The 23,258-nt window shown below is 40.7% G+C and overlaps 1 protein-coding gene across 1 annotated transcript in view; it reads left to right on the top strand.

The window, feature by feature from the left end:
• The window catches only part of LOC146817362 (CD109 antigen-like), a 469,596-nt gene that overhangs the window by 423,308 nt on the left and 23,030 nt on the right, over window positions 1-23,258 (top strand). Inside the window, exons 28-31 of the mRNA XM_085610954.1 lie at window positions 8,982-9,137; window positions 9,224-9,289; window positions 13,881-14,017; window positions 18,253-18,409. Of these exons, the coding sequence (XP_085467080.1) occupies window positions 8,982-9,137; window positions 9,224-9,289; window positions 13,881-14,017; window positions 18,253-18,409 (516 nt within the window). The remainder of the gene's footprint in view (window positions 1-8,981; window positions 9,138-9,223; window positions 9,290-13,880; window positions 14,018-18,252; window positions 18,410-23,258) is intronic.

The raw sequence follows: 23,258 nt of genomic DNA, 5'->3' as shown, positions 1-23,258 counted from the left end.
CTTTAACCCTCAATCTGCCAGATGATTCAGTAAAGCTATGGTATCTACTTCACAAGCTTCACGTGTCTTCGATGCCACAAGTAGGTCATCGATATACTGTACTAGTACTGAGCTTTCAGGCATGATCAAACTCTCTAAAGACTTTTTCAACAACTGATTGAATATTGAAGGACTCTCTGTATACCCCTGTGGGATACGGCACCATGCCAAAATACGCTGTCCAAACCGAAATGCAAAAATCGGCTGACTGTCATGATGCAATGGAATTGAAAAGAAAGCATGACACAAATCAATTACCGTGTACCATTCAGCATCATGAGGAATCTGATACAAAATCACTCATGGATTTGGCACAATGGGACAACATGCTACCACAATCTTGTTAATCTTTCTCAAATCTTGTACAATCCTGAACTTACCATTAGGTTTCTTCAGCCCCATTATTGGTGAATTACACGGGCTACTCAGTAACTCTCTCAAAACACCCTGTTGAATCATCTTGTCAATTACAGGGGTTATTCCCTCAATTATCTCTGTATTGTGGGATATTAGGATAAATGATTCCCTCTTTCACTGAAATCTTCACTGGATCTACATTATTCATTAATCCCACATCTTCTCCAGTAAAATCCCAAACTGCTGCTTTTACTGTGTGTCTCAACTCTTAAGGCAAATCATCTGGATTAAACAATCTCACTTTCTCTATTATCTAGAGTCATCCTGTACAAAACATCCTCATCTGGTGTCTCAAAAGCTATTCCATCCGGAGTACAGAAAATTGTGCAATTCATCTTACACAATATGTCCCTACCTAACAAATTCACTGGACTGGTGTCACAGACTACAAATCTGTGCATATCTGAAAATTTCCCTATTCTTACTCTTACTGGTTCAGTAAGACGAGTCCTAATCTGTGTATTAGCTACACCAACCACTTGGATTGCTTCGTCCGAGAGAGGAAGATTTCTTATATCTGCTGACCTGACAGTTGATCTTGTCGCTCCTGTGTCTACTAAAAAAGTAACACTTTCCCCATTTATTTTCCCATCTACAAATGGTCCTGCCTGGTCTATTTCTAGAGTTGCACCAAGTATGCACTCTTCCTCCTCTCTTCGGCACCGTCAATAGTCCCCTTCAGACTCACTCCCCTCATTCTTTAACCAGTACTGCTGTACCGGGTTTGAACGTCTCGGTTTGTTTACCTGCTCATCATTGTAGAATCTTGAGTCCTAGTTATATTTCTGGGACCCTCTATTCTGCGGCAAGGGCAGTTTTGGCTCTTGACTCTGCTGTCTGACAACCTTCTGCTGTTGTTGCTGATGATTACACCCCTCGTTCTGCACCTGTTGATTCAATGATTTATTCTCATTACTCACTAATGGTGGATTCGTACACTCGAATCTCCAATGCCCCAATTGTCCACAGTTGTGACATGGGAACTTCTTTTTGGCTTCTTCTAGATTCCCCTTTCCTTTTCCTGTGCCATATCTGAGCCTATTTCCTGTATTATTTGCTTGTTCCATCAGCTGTGCTTCTTGTCTTTCTGCAACTTTCACCTGTGCCCACATTGCTTTATCTTTCAGCTTTCTTTGTTTTGCCTCAATTTCATCACTGAAGTACTTTGCATGTCTCAAGATTTCATCAATCTTTTTACTCTGCCAATCAACTGTGTGCTTACGAATCCTTTCACTGATTTCAGGTCTCAAGCCATATACAAACCTGTATACAAAATGACTCAAATCCTTATCACCCAGGTGTTCATCTCCACTAAACTGTTTAAAAGCCAGGATCAGCCTTTCATAAAAAGCATGAACTGACTCTTTTGCTTCCTGATGTGTCCGATCTATCTTAACCCAGTCTGTCTCTTTAGGGGGTACCTTATTCTTCAAGAACACAAAATCCTGTTCATATTTCCTCATGACCTCTGGGTCTGGAGCTCCCGTTTTCTGATCTCTTGGGTATTCCTTAGCAGGCCAATCTACAACTACTTTGCACTCTGCCCACAAGTCTGCTGGAACAATTATATCAAACAGACTATTTAGGTCAATCCACAGCACTTTCGACAATTTCACAAACCTGTTGACCTGCCTATACCACTCGACGGGCTTTTCTCTCAGTCGAGGGAAATCATTCGTAAATGACAAAATATCCTGTCTAGTCCATGGAACATGTACATATCCTCCTCCAGGAATCTCTCTCATAGGATAAGCATCCACTGTTTTTTCTTTTTCTCTCATGGGAAATGCTGAGTAAGTTCTGTCCACTGAATCTTCTCTTTTCTTATACCATCTATCCTTCCACTTTTCCACATCACCCCATTTTCGCAATAAGGAAATCATTTCCTTAATCTGCCCTGTTCTGCCAACATCATTTAGATTCTCAATGTCCTTGTCAGAGAAATCCACCCTGTAAGGCTTCTGCAAAGCTTTCACCTTATCCATATCAACTCCCATTTCACTCGCTTTTCCTTTTAACCTGTCATGTGTACTCTTAGCCCTCCAGGTAATACTCTTGCACATGAATAACAACTCTCCATCATGATGACTTTTCAACATTTCTGTAGGAATTGTTCCCGCAATAAGCTCCTCCAATTCTATGCGCAACCTGGCTACATCAATTGCCTGTGAATCTTTTTCCTTCTTTTGAAGAACTTTCAACCAATCATTCAAATCTTCAGCTGTTATTTCTGTAGACCTTTTCACTGCACCCACTTGTTCTGCCATCCTCTGTGGTTCCAATATTGATCCTCCTAAACAACCAGTATTCAATCCTGAATTAGGCTGTACATTTAACTCTCCACCACATGTGTCATGTCTCAACTGTCTCAAATTATTTTCTTCTGTCCTTATTCCTGACTCTCCCACAGAACAAGAACCAACCAAACCATTTCCTACATAGAGAGCTGTCAAACCATTTTCACCCATTCTTTGCTTATGAAAAATAGGCATAACCAGACCTATGGTTACAGGCACTGTAACAGCTTCTAGATTCTTTGTTAGCTCTCTAATTTTCTCAGTCAACTCAGATGTCGTTCTGGCTAGTTCTCTTGTTTTCTCATCCCCAATTTGGTTCTCTCTCTCTCCCTCTCTCTCTCTCCCTTTCCGTGAAAGAGCTACCACTTTTCAGATCAGGTGTCACAATTTCTGTTTTAACAATTTGCAAAGTATCTCTTATGGGAGTAGCAACTGGCGTTCTCTCTTCTGGTTCTGGTCTATATGGTGGCGGTCTCTTGTAAATCATGTCATCCAAGACTTCATCCTCATAATCATTAGCCCCATACCTTCTCAATTCTGTATCAGGCACCTTTTCCGTACCCTTCCTCCCTTCCGTCTCTTCAACAGTTCTCATTGGATATAATCCCTCTGACATACTAGCATCTCGCCATCTCCTCATTCAATCATGATGAGTTTCACGATCATATTTCCTCCCAAAAATATACCTATAATTGCCTCCACTCCTCTGCTTTTCTCGCTCATGCACCTCATCTTCCCATTCTACCAACGCCTCAAACTGTGTCGGCCTTGGTCTAGGCTCTAGACACATCATCTTTTCCCGTAAATTTCTCAACACGGCCAGATTAAATGAACCATGTTCCGGGAACGCTAAAACACCATCTTCTTTAGTGTACTTAGCCCAATTGTTTAACCATATACAGGTATGATACCCATACTTCGCAACCATGAAGGATGCAGGAGTTCTTGTCGGAGGTAGCAATTCACCTTCCCTAGTTATTATGTTTTTATCCTTGTCGAACCACCTTTTAATTTTACCGAACAAGGATTTTTTCTTCTTTTCCTCCATCTGGTAATACATTTTAGCGTTTACCACAACTCTCTAGTCCCTTCCGCAACTGTACGATCTTTTATCCAATAACAGCGCGACTCACACTAACGCACCAATCCCGGAGCGTCTACGTCACCCTGTACTCCTTCCAATCCCTGCGCGGCTCACACCAACACACCAATCACAGCACGAGCACTGTTCTAATCCACTGCCCAATCACAGCGCGGTCTTTCTGATGTCAGTAGTCGCTGCAGTCGCTTCTACTCTGTCTTCTATCACTCGTTTACCCCTCCTTTACAAAGTCTTCTCAGTAGACTCTGTTTCAGATTCTACAAAATCTATTAGTTACAACATATAAACATCTCCATTGTCTGCTTCGCTAACCACAGAATAGTAAAGAAAAGTTTATACAAGAATCCCGCTTCTCTCGAGAACAGCGCTTACCTCTGCTCCACTACGGAATTATTACTTTCGTTGACACAGTAGTACATCCCTCTACTCTGCCCTTCTATCATGCATCCATTAACTGCTTCCTCCTGGAATGCTCCAAAGAGTCTCACAATCAACTAAATGCTCATACATTCACGCACTTTCACACCAGAAAATGTAGCACATTCTCACAGAATCCTGCCTTTCCCGAGAACAGCAAACAGTCTGTCCCACTACAGAATTATAACACACGTTAACCAAGCAGCGCTTACCTCTGCCCAGTCCTTCAAACAAGCTCAGACAATACCTATTACTTCTCCAGCAGTAAGCTTTAACGGCAAACCTTACGGATCCCTGGGACTTAAGACCAGAGTTTCATAGATAACCTTCGCTACCATACACACTCCTCTTATGCAGAAAAAATATGTCTCTAATAGTAACACACGGCGATGTCACTTATTCCGAACCCAGACAATGCGACGCGCAACTTCAATTGTCACACGCTTTTCCCTGCATACGTACAGGCCCAACAATCCCGTCTTTCCCGAGAGCACCACTCACTTCCCTCTGCCTTACTACGGAACCGTCACCAGCTCCCCACGTTCCAGAAGCCGTACACACTACATAAAAACTCAATACGACGACTTCAACATATAGTATTAGTACATGTATCAACATCAATCGATAATCCAATAAATCCAAAAGCCTATGTGCAAGCAATCTATCAGATCAAGACAATAATCAAACCATCATACTGCTACCAGGAAACTGCTGCAGATCGGAGCATATAAATTCTCCCTACTTCCACGGACAGAGTAATTCCACAGTCATATGCACACACATTCATCATACGCTATGGCCCATCACACTAACATTCACTCTATTACTCTATCCACACTGAATATAAGAGAGAAATCCTAAATCAATCTGCATCTAAACTGAGGTCAATGCGACCTAATTGATCAGTCTTGAGTCATGATTTAAACATTAGGTACACATTTGGAAATTCAATAAATGACAAAGAAATAACCACCCGACACTGTGATTCAAACAAAGGTTATTTTTTATCTAATTAGTTCAAAATGAAAGTCAATCAATAGCAAAATCATTATTCTCATAGTTACCTATTCTAGCTAAATGTCGTATTTGGGTCAGGACAGGTCTCTCAGTAAAGCCTCCCGAGTTGCCGTCCTCTCAATCAGCGTCGATCCTCTCGAGCATAGGTTTGGGAAGAAGTGGCCTTAGACCCTCCCTAGTCTAACAATATTTATAGGAAAACTAACACATTAAAAGTTACAAACAAACTCCAAACGTCCATTGAGCCGTTGAGCAGAGCGAGCAGGAAAGGATGTTGACTCGCAACATTTAGAAAAACCTCCGCTCTCGAAAATCTCAAAAATAAAAACACGGAAGAAGGAAGCACAAACTAAAAAATGTAACATCCATGAATGCTCTTCCTCGGAATCATAGCGAAGCCACCGCAAGTTTATCAAAGTTCATTGTGGCTTTTATTCTCTCCCAAGGATAACTGGTGACAACTGGCATCAAGCCCGGAGCTGCTGTCCTCACGGAAACTTTTAATACAGACAGAGGCCGAGGACAGGATTTCAACCATATTCAGCGAGGCCTCTCTTCGTATTTCATCTACTCAAATGCAGGCTGTAAATATCGGCCATCTTTGACTAGGCCAGAATCGACAATCTTAATCAAAAGAAACACAAAACAACGTTACTACATCGTAATGATTATACAGTGTTAATTCCCACTAATACCCTTATGTGTATGTAATTATCTAGTCATCTGCAACATAAAGAAGCATTAAAAGCGTATTATTTCAAAGCGCAAACACATAACAAATAGCACTTTAGCCACACATATTTTATTAATTTGCTCACCAACTTAGTTCACGTATTAATAAAGCAACACAAATGCATCCCCACGTGTAATTCTTCATTAGTAAAGTTGATTAGTCAGAAACAACAACATAATTAATATCTAATAGTTAATTATTAATAATTTTAATTATGACATATAAAAATATAAGCTGATGTTCGGGTTTTGACAGAAAACCCTGCTCCAGCAGTATCATGAGTGATGACAGTTACCCTGGCATTAGAGTCCATGTGCACATTCTCAGAGATTCCTCCTACAATGATACAAGCTATAAGTATACTTGGGATTTTTCAATTTACATATATCTAAACTCAACACCAAAGTCTTAATACTACACTGTAAATTCTGTTCATCCTGTGTATTGTCAGTCTCACTAACTCAAACTCAAACGCCATCTTGTCGCATCGTAACCGGAGAGCAGGAGGAATCGATGCATCACCTTCTCTGCGATCCTTTTGTTTGTTCAGCGTTACGCATCCAAGGTACTTTGAGAGTAAAGTGTTGTATTTACCATCTACAAGCTTATTTTTGCAACAACCCTTTTAAAGACATTCTACTGAGTATCTGTACGTTGGATTTTTGTCGTTTTGGTCTTGTTTAGTTTAGATAAAGATATTTTATTTTTCTAAACTGGTGTGGTTTCCATTTGTGGTGTTTTCACTGTGTTACTGTGAGTGTTGGTACAAATAATTTACACATTGCCTTTGGGATAAGTCTGTCTGCTCGTGCCAAGCTTCCAAGGGGGTGAGCAGGGGTTATCTAAAGTGTGTATCCCCCTTACCCTGACTTGAAGCAAGGGTCCTTATTTGGTCAAAGGTACCTGCCTCTGCCAACTAGAGACTCCCATTTCTAACATCATCCAAACCAGTATGTCCTATGGTTTGCGGCCAGATAAGGATCTACTGGGCTTTTTGCAAGCCAATATGGTCCCCACTACCAATGTGACTCTTGCCAGCTTCGAGTCTATTTCACAGAAGAGAGTGTTGCCTCCCTTTACTACTCTACCTTCAGACCTGTGCCTGCCTAACTTGTTAGCCACAGGGGCCTCTATCATTAACCTTCTGCGACCATGGTGCTCAACATGTCGCTGGTAACATCTGCACCCAGTTCCTGGAAACACACAAAGATCTTACCTCTGGTAAAGAAACTATCCGCAGACCCAAGTGTTCCATCTAACAACAGGCTGATCTCTTTGCTGCCGGCACTATCCAAATACTTAAAAAACATATGAATCAACTGCTCTCCCTATATCTGGAATACAAAAACTTGTTATACCCTAGCCAGTCCAACTTTGGATGCCACCTTAGTAGAGAGACAGCACTTATGGAATGGAGGTCACCCAATACATCAAAGGTATCCTAGACACCTAGACACTGGGGAAAAGGCTGTGCTGATAATATGAGACCTGTCAGCAGCCTTTGATATGGTCCCCCTATTCCAGACTTCGATTGGACTAATGGGGCAAGCCTTGGAATGGTTTGCCTCTTTTTTGGCGGGCAGAAGCCAACGCGTTTGGATTCCTCCTTTCTCCTCAAAACTGCACAAATTGACAGTGGGAGTTCCGCAGGGCTCCGCCCTATGTTTAACCCTATTTAATATCTATCTCACTCCTCTCGCCCAGCTAGCTGAAGTCCATGGGCCAAAAGTTATATCTTACGCTGATGATATGCAGCTGTTTTCCTCCTGAGGCAAGGGAGAAGAGATTTCTGGCTTACTGGTTAAAACCTACTTGATTGCAGTTTTCCACTGGATGACAGTACACCAACTCAAGCGCTATGTGGGCAAAACAGAATGGGCATTATTCCTTCAGAATTTGGTAAACTTTCTGGCCCGAAAATGCTCACCCTACAAGTCCACAGAGAGGCATAGTCAAGAACCTAGGGGTCAAATTTGATATCAGTTTGTCCTTTAAGCCTCAAATTAAGTCTGTGGTTGGCAATTGTTTTGGTATACTAAACTCCTTAACCCCTTCGGTGCTCATGACGGAACGGTTCCGTCATGAGCCACGGTTGAGCTGTGCTCATGACGGAACCGTTCCGTCATGACCACGCCCGCGCAGGAAAAGATCAGCACAGCAGGGGAATCCGTCCAGCATGGAAGGGGTTAAAAACGTTCTTACACTACCTGTCCTTTACTGCAAAACAAATGGTATTTCAGGCCTTGATAGCCTCTAGTTTGGACCATGGTAGTGCCCTCTGTTTTGGGCTGCCGGAATATCTGTTGGTCAGGCTTCAACTGGTCCAAAATGCAGTAGCCTACCTTTTTCTGAGCTTGCCAGTCAGAACCAGGGGCGTAACACAGGCCCCCGCAGCCCCCGCGGTGCAGGGGGGCCCCAAGCTCCAAGGGAGCTCTTGATTGAGCTCAGAGAGGGCCCCTTCACGTTCCTTGCAGGGAGGCCCCCTCAATTTTCGTGATGCCAGTGGTCAGAACATGGATGTCTCCTCATATGCGTGCTCGCCAATGGCTTCTTATCAGGAAAAGAATTGTGTACAAGGCACAACAATGGCATCCTCATAAAATGGCTGTGTTGAAATGGTCACCCCATTTACACTTCATAACATAAAACGAACGCTCCATGTGAATGCTTTAAAAAGAAAAAAAATATGTTTAATGGACTATTGCAAGTACATAAACTTGTTTTGCCTCAGTCGGTCAAAAACAGACCTTCTTAAGGTGACTGTTAAACTGAACTTTGATCGAAGTGGTAAGTCACTAGTGATCTATGAGGATTTCATGTAAAAGTTGTTAGAAAAGCTGAGAAAACCAAATGCTGGGGGTTCAGTGGAAATGTGAATTGCAACATTTAAAATGTACAATTATCTGGCAGGATAGAGGTAATATTTAATGGTCATGGATTTTTATATTTCTTTTTACAGGATACCATAATGGCTCTGCAGGCACTTTCTGAGTTTGCGGCGCTGTATGCTTCTAGTGACTCTTCTCTCAGTGTTACTGTCACTGGGCCTGGAACCTTTGTCCCAAAATCGTTTCAAATTAATTCTGCTAATCGTTTGGTGCTACAGAGAGCGGAGGTAAAATATGTTACCATGGTCTAGCTTAACTATAGCGAGAAAATGTCTTAAAAGTGACTCTGACCATATTTGTGTTTGTATTTTAGATACCCGTGTTTCAGCCATTGGCAATCAACGTTACAGCTGTGGGTAATGGACTTGCTATTTTCCAGGTAAAGATGCATACAAATCATAATGTGTTGCTAGAATTCTCTCTGCTGGATTATTGGTATCCTGAACGTCATGTATATTGCTCCCTTGGCGAAGACCATTACCTTCTGCAAAGTACTTGCAGATTTCATAGCTTTTTATAAGATTTCTCAGTAGACCAGCCATGCTCCTCCTTCAAACCCACGACAAGGCACCTAAGATGTGTAAATAGTTGAAGTTTTTTTTAGCGTTCAAAGAAGCACAAAATACCATGAATAATATTACACAAGAAATAGCGCATGAGTAAAGGTGGTGAATCTTGAAATATTGTGGCTATTCTTGGCACAAACTTGCCTACTCCTCTAAAATTCCTGAACAGACATAGTGGTGGTAATTCTTGAAATTCTGCTAGCACTATAGATGCAATGGTGCCCAACCTGGTATACTGCTTGCAGTGGTATAATGAAGGTAAATACATGTTTATACCATGGCTACTGCTGTCTGAGTCCTCTACCCACAAAATGGATGTAGCCCACCTACATCCAGCCATGCACTCACTTTCGCCCATTCATCCAGCCATTAAACTCAGACTTTGCCCACTCATCCATCCATGCACTTAGTTACCCATAATTTATCCTTGCACTTAGTTACTTACTCTGTCATCCGTCCATGTTCCTATTCTCGCATTCACCCACTCTGTCCACATAATCACAGACACAAACTCTCTAGTCAACAAAGAAGCACTTTAAGTTATAACATTGACAGACCCATTGCTTTGCCAATGCTTTGTTTTCCCTGTTTGGCCACATTATTGGAATATACCTGTAGTGTAACGTAATAGTATTTTATATATTAATAAACCTAAAGCAGACAGATATATGCTTCAAGGTCACAGGTTCTAATGGATTGTTCTCTGTTGTGTACAATTGACTGGGGAGATGATAAATTAATTTACTGTATCCTTGCCTTCCACTAAGAATAGTGCTCTGCTGTTTGGCCAGGAACAAAGTATACAAACGCTTCATACATTAATATTCATGTAGAGAAAGTTATTGTAACATTGAGCTGAGTAGAAATAATAGTTCTGAGGGATACTTCCAACTACAGATTTAGTATGTCACAGATTCTGGACCTGATCCAGAAAATCCTCCCAGCACTGACAGGTGGTGCTGTGTGGTTCTGTGGTGTCCTCACCCGGCACCCTGAAGGGACAAGCAGAACCCCATATAGGTGCCGCACCTGCTCTTACGTCAGTTTCATATTCTTTCTCCTTCCGTGCCTTCAGACCTGGACAGTTCTACCACATCGTAGGTGACAGTGTACCAGAATCTAACTTGGTACCCTATTAAGGTGTGCAGGAGTCCACTCCACAGAATGGGGTGGCGGGATGGCATTTATAAATCTGTGGTTAAATGCAGTATCCAATTAGTAACTTATTCTTCATTTGGATATGTCTAACTACAAATTCCTCATCTTTAGAATAGGTCTTGCAACTGTATTTCACAAACAGTGGATGGTCTGGGGAGTGGACTCTAATGCAAGAACCCTGCTGGACCGAAAGAGCAACATGTTCCTCCTTTTGGATTTGGCTGGCAAGGCAATAGTGCTTTGTGAAGTTTGTGCAGACATCCATATCACAGCAATGTAAATTGTCAAAACAGGCACCCCCGTACTTAGTGATCACAGAAGCCTTGGCCCTTGTGGATTGGGCCAATTGGACTTCAGGGGCATCCTTTTTGGCCAATGTATATATCTTCATGCAGAGAATGATCCACCTTGACACGGTCCTCGTTGTCACTGCCTTGCTTTTCCCAGAAAAACCCACAAAGAGCGGATTGTCTACCTAATAATCTTGTGTGCAGCCAGTGTGGAAGCTCCGCGCTCTTAGGGTCAATTCAGTGAAGCTTCACCTCCTCTTTTGAGGGATGCAGTGAAGTAAAAAAGCTTCAAGGTTATGAACTGACTGACATGAAAGGGTGATACAACCTCTGGCAAGAAGGAAGTATAAGTCCTCAGCACTATCTGGGAAGAAAGTGGTGTAGGGTGGAACCTCAGAAAGTACCCGTTGTTTACTCACACAGTGTACAGAAGTGATGTCAATGGGAAAGACAGTCATAATAGTCAGGAGTTGTTACAAGCAAACTTCTCATGGGATGAAATGGTGTGCACAGAACGAATGTCAGGACCAAATTTACGTCCCATTATAGCATAACAAACAGCCTTGGATGAAACATGTGAGTTAGGTCTTCTTAGGAAGTGCATCACAACAGGTAGTTAAAATAAAAGAAGGCTGAAAGGGCACACATGTAAACCTTAACTGTGCCCAATGCAAGGTCTTGTAGGGTCTATGACAGGATATACAACAACCGTTCAAAATGCTCGGCCTGCAGAGGAACAAGCTAACAGAGCCCACACCTGGACACAAATGTCTCTTAGAATCCTGCATGAATAGATTTTGCTGATGGACATCTTACTACAAGAATGACATCCACTACCTCAGATGGTGAGTCAAAAGAGTTCAGCTGCCACCATGCAATCTCCACACATGGAGGTGCAGATTACAGAAATTAAGGTTTACGATCCTTACCCTTATTGCTGAGACAAGAGGTCCTCCCGAAGGGTTATCCGGGTTTGAGGGCAAATGCTAAGAATTAGAAGATTTCCTATCCCACTCAGTCATTTATATATTTACCATTAGATACTGTCCTTTTGTGCAGCATTTCTTGTAGAGATGCTCTTGGTGCTAATAAAAGTTGTAACTGTTATAAGAGGTGCAGCATTCGCCGCGCACAGAGGTTGTAGTGAAGAACAGGGTTCTGCTTGCACACATTGCTATGTTAGCATAAGCTTGCTTTTCTTCACATGAGAACGGTCTGTTTTTTACATCCCTAGACTTACACTGCGACCTTAGTCTGTACACTGTGTGCAGAAGTCTTCAAGGTCATAATAACAATGTATGCTGTTGATTCAGGTTGATCGGCCCACACTCTAGACACAACACGCACACAGCTGCAAATATCTGAAACTCGGGTGCCTTTAATATTGCATTGCATGCATGATGCTGGCACTTGGAGAAAACCTTTCCATCTACAGAGAGCGTTGGTGATCCTGTGATGTGATTCACCTAAGCTGATCTTGGAGGTATGGGTTCACCATTCAAACCTAGAGACCTTCTATTATTATAAAACTAGCTTCTAGCCAGGGGAGGGTGGTACACAAGGCGCTATAAGACCTGTTTCCACTATCATTATAACATGATTTCTCCCTTTGTGTTTTATGGAATTGTAACAATGCTGATTGTTTTATTTCCAATCATTTGCCTGCTTATACTAGCAAAAATACTGCATCTTAGAGCACTTAGTTAAAATGAAACATTTTAAACTTTTTCGTGTCTCTGATTACTCACGCTGTGGACTTATATGAGAATAAAAACGAAAAAGTGTTCTTGATTGCCACCATTCATGAGAGTACCCTAAGTCGCTTGTTCTGGGTTGTCTAATCATTGGTAGCTTCGCTGTAGTACGGAGAACGAATGAGACACTGATGCTAGTCGGATAGGAGTTCTGGGTACTGAGGTGAGTTTTTTGGTACACCACAATTTACTGAGGTTCTGGTTTCCTGTGCATAGTTCTGTGCATGAACAGAATCCCCGCAACAAGGTTAAACAACTGGAAAAGAGGTTGTGATTTTAATCTACACACACTATCTAAAACTAAGCCTGAGCCTTCTTCATTGCCCTTCTACAATACCTCATAAATAGGCAATAACAGATTTTTTTAGCCAAATAAATTGGTTATGGATTTTCTTTTCAGCCCATCTACAAAACAGTTCAGTTTATCAAAGAAATTGAGTGAAAGCCGTACAAAGAGACTAAAGAAACAGATTGACAGTAAGATAGATTAATGATTGAAATGGATCAAGTTTCATTTCAAACAAATTGCTCCTGTGGCAATTTAAAAGACTTACAGACCGTTTGGAAACATTAAAAGAAAAGAAAGCCATGCTCACAGCTTCCTGATGCCACTCTGGGAGTGGCGGTCAGCAGGCAGACCCCAAAGCACTTCGCTTTTACAAATGTGTTTGACGAAATGCCTCTCTTTATACAATCAAAAATTAATATGGTTCAATAATGCACATTTATTTCAGGATTACAGTTAGCACTTTCATCTTTTCATTGAGCTCATTCCCACCTTCTACGTGTAGAACAGCGTATGTCTGTCCCATGCAATCTCCAACCCATCTTCTTCCAGTGGGAAATCTACTGTCTGCGACAGAAAGAAGTTGCTCAATGTTGAGTCAGACTGATGGTCAATAATTTATTCTCTGAACGATCCATTTTACCAATGAATTAATCTTTCAATGTCTGAATTGGATGTGACAAGTGACCTAGCCTAAAATGCCAGTTTAATCTATGTTGCCATGCCGATTCATGCAGCAAATGAATCCTTGAGTTGGGAAAAGTGTTCAAAAGACAGCCTCGCCCTTATTTCAATGCACTACAATTCTAATATTAATGTCATAAGTGCATGGAAGCAGCTGGAAGAGTGCATTTTAGGACACTTACATCTCTGTGTTGTCCAACGACTTCTCACATGTATATTGTTTACCTTTCAGATGAATGTGGCTTACAACATTATGCCTTCTGCGAGGGGCAGAAGAAGTGCAGATGGAACCGAAACCTTTGCATTGGACATCACAGTAGAAGACGACAAAAATAATTTAAACAAAGTTACAGTTCAAGCATGCACAAGGTAAGATGATTTCTACTAACTGGCAAACGTTCATTCTTCTGACTGTTCATGTTTTGTACATCCCATGGGCTTTCACTCCAGTGACAGCAAAGCATTGCGAGGCAAATTAGCGATGACAGCTCCACTAAATTCCTCCTTCATTCATTGGTTCTTGCGTTAAATTGCTTCCAATTCTTACAGCTACCCTACTTCCCCACAACTGCTTTGATTTACTTAATTGACTGAATTTTGTTAGCAGGTACCAAGGTTTTCAGATTGGACAAATATCTTTGTATACATGGCTCATATAAAGCACATAGGTTGGGAGCAAGCGTCATTCTGAGTTGTGTATATAGATGGGGTTAGGGACCTATTCAGTATCATACACAATGGGGAGGGCTGTGTCACTAATGTTTTTTCATTGATTGGTTTATAGTCCAAATGATTTGGGAGACCAAAGGAACAGGGACGACTAATCAGGTGATCGGATGGGCTTTGAATGCCTTACTGTAGTTCAGGAATGTTGCAGCAAACCTACTATGCAATGGGTTGTTGTTCCAGATAATGGGTGCATGAAATAAAATGTGTATTCCTGGTCCTTTCCCTCTGACATTTCTTCATGGTAAGTGTGTCATGACTCCTCTTGTTGCACTGGTCTCCTGAGATGGTTACCTGTTGGCCAGGTAGGCTGATATACATTGGAGTTGCTATCATTCAGGGGAGAGTGAACTAAAAGCTTGGGCTTGGTTCTTACATATGGCTAGACTTCACTGAAGTGTGAGATGATACACAATTGTCTTGGTTTTCTTTATGATATGTATTGAAGGAGAGTTTGCAATCTGTGTGAGTGATTTAGCAATTTTTAAGATTGAAACTGTCTTGCATTATGCTGGTTAGCCTCCCTTGCATCTGAGTTTGCTCATTGTTTGTGATGAGAATGATTTTTTGATGTAGTCTAATTCATTTTGATATAGGCTCTTGATGTAGTCTATATTTATAGAAGTCCTTAATTGTGACGATTTTTAGATATGGTTATTTCTTATGCATCTTGGTGATTAATGATTCTTTGGTTGTAAGCCCTATGTAAAGAATGACATTGAGAGGGTCTCTATTGATCCTAGAGGTACAGCGCATGTAATTAATAGCTGCCTACATTGGGAGAGCTTCATCTGAATGAGCTATGGTCATTTGTATAGCATCTATCATTTTCATGCGTGCTGACATATTGTTGATCTGCACTTCATGGCCAATGGTTTTAAAGGTTCTAGAGAATTCCAAGTGTAGCCAGAATGCAAAGGCAAGTATGGTACTTCATCATGGCCTAGAAAATTGATTAGGCCCTGAATTTTGTTAGCCACTGTTTTATCAATTCTCTTTCTCAAGAATGTGCATGCTGGCCAGTGAGATTTTGAGGGTCAGTGATTGCCTTACTTCTGTCCAGGAGAAAATATCCTATTTTGAGTGTGTATAGAAAGATTCTTTCGGTAAATGATACAATTAGTATATTAAGTGGAACCTGTTTTATTCTGATGTGGGCTTTCCTATTTGAATGGTATTGACTTCAGAGTAGTCAGATGTCAGAGGCCTTTTCACTTGAAAATGATGCTTCTGTGAACGTTGCATGGTTAGATGAGAGATGCTTTGATGGTTGGTTTTTGCTGTTGTTAAGGGATCTATTATTGTCTATTATTTCCATGAAAAACGGATTGATAGTGTTGCATTTGAAAAATGAGTGCAATAGGAAAGTATGTGGCAGAGTATTGATAGCTTTTTGGAAATCTGCTTACGTAGGTTTATGCCTTGTGATTTCTTATTCTTGAGTGGATAATTTGCTTTCTTGTTCTTGAATGGTGCATTTGCTGTTATTCAGAGATAATTGTTTCACACTGTGAAGTGTCTTGATTTTATTGAGTATAGCTTGTTTGGAGAATGCTGACTGTCGGTGTTAACTGAGGTTATAAGTTGGCATGTCAAGGAGATAGGGATGGAAAAGTAATTCGTCTTGTCCGGGGAAGTTGTCAAATGGTGGTTGGCTGCAGGCATGAAGGAAACTAGTTGAATGAGGCTTTAACTTTTGGTGTGGATTGATTTGGTGAGTCTTTGATGTTCAGATTATTGAATAGGTGTCTTTCATGTTTGTGGGTGAGATTCGAGAGACCGTGACATATCCAAAAACGTGGTAACATTTTAAAATAAAATAATTGTCTGTTCATGAAATTTTGAAAAGCTTTGTGTGACTTAGTAAGCAGATGGAGTTGCTCAGAAGTATTTTTTGAGGATAGTTCACTTTACAAAATATCCGTGGTCCTCCATTGTTATGTTTTTCATAGTAAACGTGCTGGTCGAACTAGTATCTTGTATGTTTTCAAATTTCGCAAGAGGGGTTGCTGTGCAGAGGCAATGGCGAAAGTCCAAACTTTTAACATATAATATTCTCCTACTCCGAAATTGTTTTGGTAGAAAGCAATAACGTGATGGCAATTAAGGCAGTCACTTTCAAGAAATTGATGAATTTTAAACAATTTCCTCAGTTAAGCTTGCACCCACACATGCCATGCATTAAGAATCTAAGAAGGAAGAAGATGCAGCCTCCCCCAAAATGTGAAATATAATGCATACTTACATAAATATTGTCAATTATATTAATGAATCCGAGAAGTAACCCTTTAATATGTTTTGTACTTACTTTTATTTTGAAAAATGTTCTACTAGAATGTAAAGGTATGTAAAGTTACCTGAAGATTAAAAGCCTAACAACATAATTTGAGTATTTAACAGTTTTATCATTAAGTGGATCTAACGTAGTATGCCACTGTGAAGAACATACCAGTGTTAGTAATGTCATTGATTAAAAAAATCATAAGCCAAAGATTGCATACTGTTTACAAAGTAATGTAGATAAGAGATTCTAAGCTTTCACTTTGCCAAACTGATCACTGAGCGAGTTAACTTAGGAAGGAAAAGCATGAAAGTAGTCGCTGGGAGACAGGGGCTTGTGCCAGGTAGTACAGAGTGACCAGTCTCTGATCTAGTCCAGGGATTGTCTAGGTTGTAGGCTAAACTACATTATATCTATTAATGTACCCTCTTTGTCAATAGTAATAAGAGCTTTTAGGACATTCGTAACATTGTGGGACCCTTTTGCTGGCCATTTGTGGTAGTGAAATGAAGAAGCCTTCAACGGTCTTAATGTACTACCAGCCATTGATATTACTTGTATGAGTTCATAAGGGCACTACAAAAGCATTTTAAACATAAGCAAGACACTAGATGGGTAAAGACTGCAACTTCTATATATGTGATTCAATATAAACAAATCATGAGTCTATACTTATATATTGTGTCTGTCCATCACTGAAAATTGAGGCACCAATAGAATTAATTACTTGAGCTTCAGACAGTCATATCGTAGGAACGCATCATTAGAAAACATTTTAATCTTATGACTTGTCCCTCCTTATTATACAACTTCTATATGTCGAGAAATTCTCTTTGAACCTTTTTGTAAGAAATAGGGCTAAAAAATGGCTAACCCAAAATTTTCTGACTGTTGGTCTTCCCAATATGAAAAAAATACTTTTCAATAAGTGCTGAATGAAGAAATATATCCATTAACTACATACTGTGGGGAATCTTGCAGGACAGCCCTACAGACGGGCCTGACCCCCTTTTGATTTTTCACCAGAAACTGTAAATGGTTCTGAAAAATGAAAACTCTAAAATATCACAGTACTCTGCCATGTAGATTTCCAGAGAACTTGAAACATTCAAATAAAGGAAATTAGCCATCTGCAACAGTGGGTGTAGCAGAGAATGAACAGGGTCTAACTGAATCAGAGTGGCATCCTCTTTTTGAATATGCTGAGGTTGAAATGTTAATTCACACATTGTTTTTGACCAACTGTGAGAGTCTTACCGTGGGTGTAACAAGACAACCCTGCATGATCTCTCTCAGGACTATGCCTTGTCAACATAATCAAGAGATTGCTCTGTGTAGCAATTTCCAAAGAAACTCCACTTTACTGAGAGGACAAATTCTCTGCCTGTGCTCAGAGGCCAAACAAGCCTCTAGAGTATCTCAAAAGGTTAAAAGGGACCGATGGGCTAAATATGTCAAGATAAATCATTACACCATGTATGTTGTTTATATGTTTCTCCATGTTGACATCATATTAATTGCAAGACTTAATCTGCATTATCACACAATTGAGTCTTTACTGTGTGGCTGTATAACAAGTTCATTTTTTTGTGTGTAGGTACATCCCTTCAATGTATGGTAACGAGAGCGGGATGGCTCTAATGGAAGTACACTACTTAAGTGGTTTCTCACTAGATAACTCAATCTCTATAGAGAATAATCTTCTCAAAAAGGTTGAACCGGATAACGGCAAAGTGAATCTTTACTTCGATTCGGTAAGTTTTACTTTTATTAGGCTGTTTTTTTGTGTTTGGCAGCTGCAATTGGATACTTTATGTCCATAAAATGTTTCCAATTCGTCAGTTCATTAGTATTTGTTTTCTAAATCAATTTGTTTTTTGAGAACGTTCCTGAAAGGCATGAATTTCCCTCAGACTGATGACAGCATAGTTAACGTTTCTAAGTATGTTGTATTTTTCCTAAACACCTATATTTCCTTGCTTATTGTGCTTGAGTTTAATGGCATTAACTTTTATTGCTTACCGATTCTTTTTTATTGCAAAAACGTTTTTGGGATTTTTCCATAAACAGAACAAAAGAAAAATTATATGGCTAATACGTGGCGAAATATGGAATATCGATAGACAAATCACTTGTACAAGACTGGTGAATGGGTAATAAGCAGTAGAAGGGACAAGGGGGAAGAAGAAGAAAATCAAATCAAACCAAATTAAATCAAATCATACTAAAACGAAGAGCAAATGAAGTAATAACTAAACAAGAAGTGGGCTCATGAGGATTGCAGCAGTGGGCGCGACAGACCTATGATTTGGTGCATATTACCAATATAGCTCCTTTAAAATACGTACTTGTAACGTTTCCAAATACATCTCATAAGACATATATTTTGCACATCTCATAGGACATATATACTCATTATCATAGAAAGAATTGGGCATGGTCTGTGAGGGCAAGGATGATCACCATTTGAAAACAAGTATTTTAAATCAGAATAAGGATCCACTACATTTGCTTCCTGTAGCGGAACATGTTGGCAGCTTCACCACCTGGTGCCTGGGTTTTTTACTCCTACAGTATCTCCCACACACCTATCCAGACCCTGCATAGCATGAATCTGACCCTGCTTATAATTTCATCACAATTTCAGCATCATAAATATCAGTGGCGGCTGGTGACATTCGAAAGTGGCAGGGCGTAAACGTTATCGATAAGTGACCTGCTGTGAGCATAGCGAGCAAGCCTGACTGTCATAAGGGTAGTTCAGTTAGGGGGTTCTCCTCCTGAGAAACGTTTAAAAAAGAGTGGGCAAATGATGCTTTATCAAGCAAATTTGAGTAGGCAAAAAGGTTAATAAGGCAATTGTGAAAGTGTAGTTATGACATCAATAAAGAGATTTCATATGATAATGATGTAGGTAGCTGCTTATTCAGTATAACCACAGAACTAGACCCTAGATCGCTATATGAATACACCCCCCTTGAGGGGACCAGCCTTTCCCACCTTAAACTATATCACTGTATGAACACCTGTCCAACTGGAGGGAAAACCTGCTCCACCCTACATTTATGATTAGTGCAAAAACATCTGTGAGCTCAGGTCATAAACAGTTTGATTGCTACTTCTCCAACTGGAGATAAAACCTTCCTCCACGCCTTCATCTTGACTCTCTTATGAACACATCTCCCAGGGGACTAACAATCGTCCCTTCCTTCAGAGACCACTTTGTCATCACATCTGTGGTCCCACACTAGAACCCTGGCTGCTCTGTCACTACAGCTCTGACCAGCAGCAAGACCTTCCTCGAGCTCAGACGCAGGGCTCTGATTTATTATTATCAGGAGCCAGTGAACTCCGAGCCATTATTCTATGTGAAAATCTATATGTTTAGAAACCTCTAATTTCTAATGGGTACTCAGTCAAAAGAATCTCAAACCTCTAAATTGTTTTGCATTTTTACTGTTTGCCCAAATCACTTTCAAAATCTGTCCCCCACTATCCACACCCTTGGCAATATCTATACTTTTGCCACTGATCTGCAGTCTCCTTATCCTTGTAGGCTTGTTTATCTCATTAAAAAAGCCGGAGTATAAGTCCCAGAATTGAAAGAGAAAACGTGGACAAGAGCATTACGCCACACTTACTGCATACTTTTGGGTTTATATCAGATGACAACAATCTTAACCCCAGCAAAGGTTCCAGTTTCATTTATAGTAGTTTACTGTGAACGGAAGCCTCAGATTTCAACATCACAAACAATCATTACAATTACAAAATAAAAAAAACAGGATGCAACCATGCTAATAAGTAGCCGACAATGCAAGCTCTTTTGCTCCATCCTGGAGTATGAGCCACGGGTTTCAGAAAGTGGACTGCGGAGACAATGAGACTTACTTGCGTTTGTTGCTGTAGCACGGTGTAAGCAGCATGCCCTTCCCTCGCAGTCACCCCGGTACCGTAGCCAGGCCGCAGCATAAGCACCCCATTCAAAACAAACCATTTGTGCTTTCTCTGGCCACGCCCTTCAGGATGACATCGCTCTTCTGGCATGTGCTTCGAGGACGAGCAATAGTCCTCGCCCCGCCCAGCACATGCGTAGGAGTTCTCTGACCTCATCCCTTCCATAAAAAAAATTGAATTTATAATCACACGCAGCAGTGAGCACTTAATTTGAAGCTGCTGCATGGTGTACAGTGCAGTCTCTCTTTCTCCTCCCGTCGCTCCCGATGCCCTGGTCCCGAAGCTAGTAGGGCAACACCCTTTTCACCCCTTAACACCAGCCACCACTGATAAATATCCGTTCTTTCATTATACAGTTCCTGTGAATTTGTGCATTTGAAACTCCCTTTCATTGGTTGTTAAATGTTCCACTTGCCTGACATTTTGAGTTAGAACCTCAAGATTGTCCTCTTTGGTTAAGCAGTGAATTCAGACTAACTTCAGGAGATCTCTGAGTAGCATAAAAGTGCAGTCACTTAAAAAGCTGTAAAGCAAATACCGTCAGTGCTTGACTTCTAAACCGGAATGGCATATTTGTAAAGTTAAGACTGTAGAGTAACCAGTATGAACAATGAGTTATCATTTTTTAATCTATCCTTGTTATGTTTGGATCAGTTGCCACAGAAAGGCAAGATGTACAACTTTATGTAAGGGGGCACTCTTATCTCACTTCCTTGGAACACAGAACCTGATTTAGCTGGATACCAGGATAACGTTGGAATCACTAAGCTTGAGTCAGGTATACTGCACACCCGTGCTGTCCCAAAAAAGCCAGGGAATTATTAAATTTTTCATATTGTAATCTGAAGGGGATCATTTTGCCTTCTATCATCACAGGACTGCAATAGTATATTGTATATTCACTGCTGAGAAAATGTCCTTGCAACCAAGAAAAGAAACACCCTTACAAAAATAATGTAACAGTTCCAATCCATATTAAACCTCGAGGACCTCAGCTACATCGACCGTCACATTCTCTTCCAATGTATTTTGTTAAAGTATCAGAAATCTATAATAACAGCAACTTCTATCTAACATTCTCATTCAACTATCAGCCACCATTTCTTTTACCTCCTTTTTTGCTAACCAAACCAGTGTCCCCCCTCAGCCTGCCCAGGCTTTCCAGTACATATTCCTAAAACCTTCAATCATTTCATATTCTAACCCTCTGTAGAAAGTCATCACTATATGCTACAAAGTTTTGGAGTTATTGGCCCATTGCTGGACTCTGGCCTCCAAAGTAATGGGAAAGCAGTAATACGCCCATAACAGTAGAACGGGTCCAAGAAGCCCACTGAACCCTGAACTCACATGTTACATGAAGGCATGGCAAAGAAACAACTTTCTTCGTGGACTTAGATAATATCTTGTCATACAGTGGCAGTTTTCCAAACTGCTGCTTATTCTACACTTACATTAGAAAGCATCTTTCACCAGTCTTTCATATTAGTGGCCTGTTTCATAGTAGTGGGCTGTTGATACCACAAGCCCAATGAGCTGTGTGGCATGTTTACCTGCAAAGGGCTTGCCTGACACTTCCATGTCCTGAACTGCAGTCGAGTGAATACTGGACTTAATACTTAAGAGGCAAAACATAGGATTCTAGGGACAAAAGCCCAATGAAGGCACCAGAAACAGTCATTTTAGTACAGAAATAGCTGGAAATGCAAAATGAAGACCATCTGAGAGACATTGCCTTATGATAGAGAAGCTCAGCAATCTTCTGTACTTGTAATGTTTGGGAGACTACAGAGATTTCTTTAGGCATTTGGGCAGTGAACAGCAAACCAAATGTGTGAAGTGTTGCAGGAGCTCAAACCAGAGGTGTCATTTTGAGACAGGGACCCCTGTTTTGGTACTGCCCATTACAAATTGAGAAGCCTCTCTAAGCAACATGGTATGATGCAAATGTTCTCTCACTGATAACTGTCAGAATCGCAATAGATGAATCTTGGACTGACCTACATGTTTGATGGACGTTACAAGTGATTAGGTATTGCACAAATTCTGGTTAACCTCCATTGATTTCACTGCGAGTTTCCTGCATGAGACCACTTGCTTAACTCTCATAGTAATATTTCAATTTGATTCTCATATCCTTAAAGCACATAGTGCACCAACTGCTGTTTTCTAAACTGCTGTCTGGTACAGAACCTACACAGAAACACAATATGACAAAGATGACAAAGGCTATGCTTGATACCACCAGTAAAGAGATATCCGCAATAGGGACCACAATATGCATAATTAAACAATAACGTTTCGAATATGCCCTCAAATGTGAAATCAATATTTATGGGCTTATTCCACGCTACAGGGCCACCCCCAAACTGTATGCCTTCACCCCTCCTGTTTTCCATAACCTTTTTTGTTGGCTTTTACAGCTCTGTGCACTTTACCACTCCTTCAAACATGGTAAAATTGGCTAACACCCTATAGTCACATTTAATTTTCTTGTAATTCCCTAGGAAGGTGGTACTACAGTAAATTAAATGCTACTAGTGGGCCTGCAGCACATATTGTCCCACCCACTTACGAAGCCCTTCATAACAGGTCTCAGGCCTGCCATTACAGTCTTTAGTGCAGTTTTAAACTGCCAATTTGCCT

The sequence above is a fragment of the Triturus cristatus genome, chromosome 6 (genome assembly GCF_964204655.1).
Source record: "Triturus cristatus chromosome 6, aTriCri1.1, whole genome shotgun sequence".
NCBI lineage: Eukaryota > Metazoa > Chordata > Amphibia > Caudata > Salamandridae > Triturus > Triturus cristatus.
This window is presented reverse-complemented; position numbering and strand designations above follow the sequence as displayed.